This window comes from Berghia stephanieae, chromosome 11, assembly GCF_034508935.2.
Source record: "Berghia stephanieae isolate SIO BIC M18660-M18661 chromosome 11, UCSD_Bste_1.3, whole genome shotgun sequence".
Lineage (NCBI taxonomy): Eukaryota > Metazoa > Mollusca > Gastropoda > Nudibranchia > Aeolidiidae > Berghia > Berghia stephanieae.
Window position 1 is genome coordinate 43,657,230 of NC_088370.1, and position 2,382 is coordinate 43,659,611.

The 2,382-nt window shown below is 41.7% G+C and overlaps 1 protein-coding gene across 5 annotated transcripts in view; it reads right to left on the reverse strand.

The window, feature by feature from the left end:
* Positions 1-2,382, reverse strand: part of LOC144957217 (carbohydrate sulfotransferase 1-like) — a 50,204-nt gene continuing 47,822 nt past the window's right edge. For all 5 annotated transcript variants that reach the window (XM_078888273.1, XM_078888276.1, XM_078888271.1 and 2 more), the window contains 2 exons: positions 1,888-2,113; positions 1-766 (listed from right to left, as the gene is read on the reverse strand). In XM_078888273.1, coding sequence (XP_078744399.1) covers positions 600-766; positions 1,888-2,113 — 393 coding nt within the window. In that variant the 3' untranslated portion in view covers positions 1-599. The remainder of the gene's footprint in view (positions 767-1,887; positions 2,114-2,382) is intronic.

Below are 2,382 nucleotides of genomic sequence, written 5' to 3' on the forward strand. Positions count from 1 at the left end.
TGAGTTTTGTTTCCATGACAACCAGGAGACCATTTGGATTGTCAGAAAGGTCAAAGTTTTATTGTTTATTCTACGTATCTCTCAGCACTATCTCTCTCTCTCTCTCTCTCTCTCTCTCTCTCTCTATATATATATATATATATATATATATATATATATATATAATATATATATTCTCATGCGCATGCTCTATCTACTCCTTTTCTCAGATTTTAATAATTTCATTCACACCTGGCACTTAGGAAGACGACGACGATGATGATGATGATGATGATGATGACGACGACGATTATGGTGATGATGACAATGACGATGAAGACAACAACAATGGGAATGATCACTACATAGAAAGTGGAAGACTAAAAACATGGCCGAAAAAGGGGATGAGGTGACCCTTCCATGAAATGAGGTCACAGCAACCCTTCCATGAGATGAGGTCACAGCAACGCTTCCATGAAATGAGGTGACAGCAACCCTTCCAGGAAATGAGGTGACAGCAACCCTTCCATGAAATGAGGTGACAGCAACCCTTCCATGAAATGAGGTCACAGCAACCCTTCCATGAAATGAGGTCACAGCAACCCTTCCATGATATGAGGTCACAGCAACCCTTCCACGTCCATCTTGAGTGGACTGTCCAAATCACGAAGATGTTCCTCATTGTCCACTGGCAAATAGCCCAGTTTTTCATACACCTCTCCACACTGGTCATCAAACGACACGGCTTGGCCGATGTCCATTTTACTACGCCACGCATAGGACGCCGCTGAAACCCAACAAATAGAATAATAAAAATTACAATTTTAATTTAGTTGGATCTGATCTGAAAGATTTGGGTCCAGTACCTTGAGGGACTGTAATGTTTTGATTAAAAGATTGACGATCTGAAGTTTTAGTAAGGAATTCAAGGCAACATGTTGAATTCTTGATTCCGTAAAATGTGTTCAATTTTATTTTTTTTAAATAGAGCTTTTATATAGCGCAATATCAACTAAATGTGCTCAAAGTGCTTTACAAGGGGTCCCTGGTCAACAGCAACATTTAACATGTAGGACGAGACATGACGCCTGTTAGGCGATGTTACAATTTTTCGGACAAATACAACGCTGTTAACAGCCAGGTACTCATTTTACACCTGAGTACGGTGAGAGAATGTGAGTAAAGAGCCTTTTTCAAGGACTCAACTATGCGCCAAGCGAGGCTCGAACCCAGGACCTTCCGATCCGAAAGCGAGTGTCATACCATTAGACCACATAGCCGCACGAAGTAACCAGAATACAGTTCTAACAGTAACAGTTTTGGATTAGTGACAATATCAATGTAAGGGACATAACCAAGTTAATGATACCATTTAATATATTACTCAGTTGCTACCCTCAGTCCATAACGGACTCAGATGGATCCCAGGTGCTGTCGAGATTTATTTTCTGACCCCGTGACCCCTCGGCTTTGATTAGATAACTGGTCACAAGTACTTTATGACGGTCAAGCGTCATATCTAAGTGGATAACAAGAAATTGCTATAAGGTGCTATAACATTTTTCCACAGAGACAATGCTGTTTACGACCAGGCACTCGTTTTACACACGAGTACGGTGAGAAACTGTGAATAAATCATTTTTCAAGGACTCAACTTTGCGCCATTCAGAGTGGGATTTGAACCATGAACCTTCCTTCCAAAGGCGAGTTTTATTCCATTAGACCACAGAGCCACTCTCTAGAATGGTTTGACCATCTCATTGTCTTCCTTCTTCCTGGCGTTGAAATGACCTAAATTGTGTATCATCACAAGCGTCGAAAAACTCTTTAAAACTAACACAATCACCCAACTGGCGGTCTAAAGAGCTGAGTGACGTCAGCTTCATTCTTTCTATAATAAATTCTCACCTTTTGGATCTTGTCTCCTGACAGAGTAGATATTTTTGTCCGTTTTGTTATTGCCAGCCATGACGTTGTGCAGGATGTAATTTTGTATGGACTTGGTGAAGTCTAGACACAGGAACTGGTAGAGTTTTCTAGCGGTTTCCACTGGGTCTTCGGCTATCGACTCGTAGCGGGTGATGTGGACGCGATGTGGATGTTTCTTGTACAGACGCCATGTTGCATCAATGTCCTGAAAGGCATGAAAGGATATCAAGGGATTTTGATAGAAATAGAAAAAATAGTTTTTATGTTGGAAAAAATCAACAAACACTCTGGTCAGTTATCGGCCAGGCAGCCCCAGAGACCAGCGATAACATCGTCCTCCACTGTCCAGTCACTAAACTAGAAGGTGGCTACGAAACCATCCTTAGGGCGGAGGAAGACTTTAGAAGCTGGGTTGACGAAATACATTTGGAGGTGTGGCCATACGCTACTACTACTAGTCATCGGCCTTGGTTC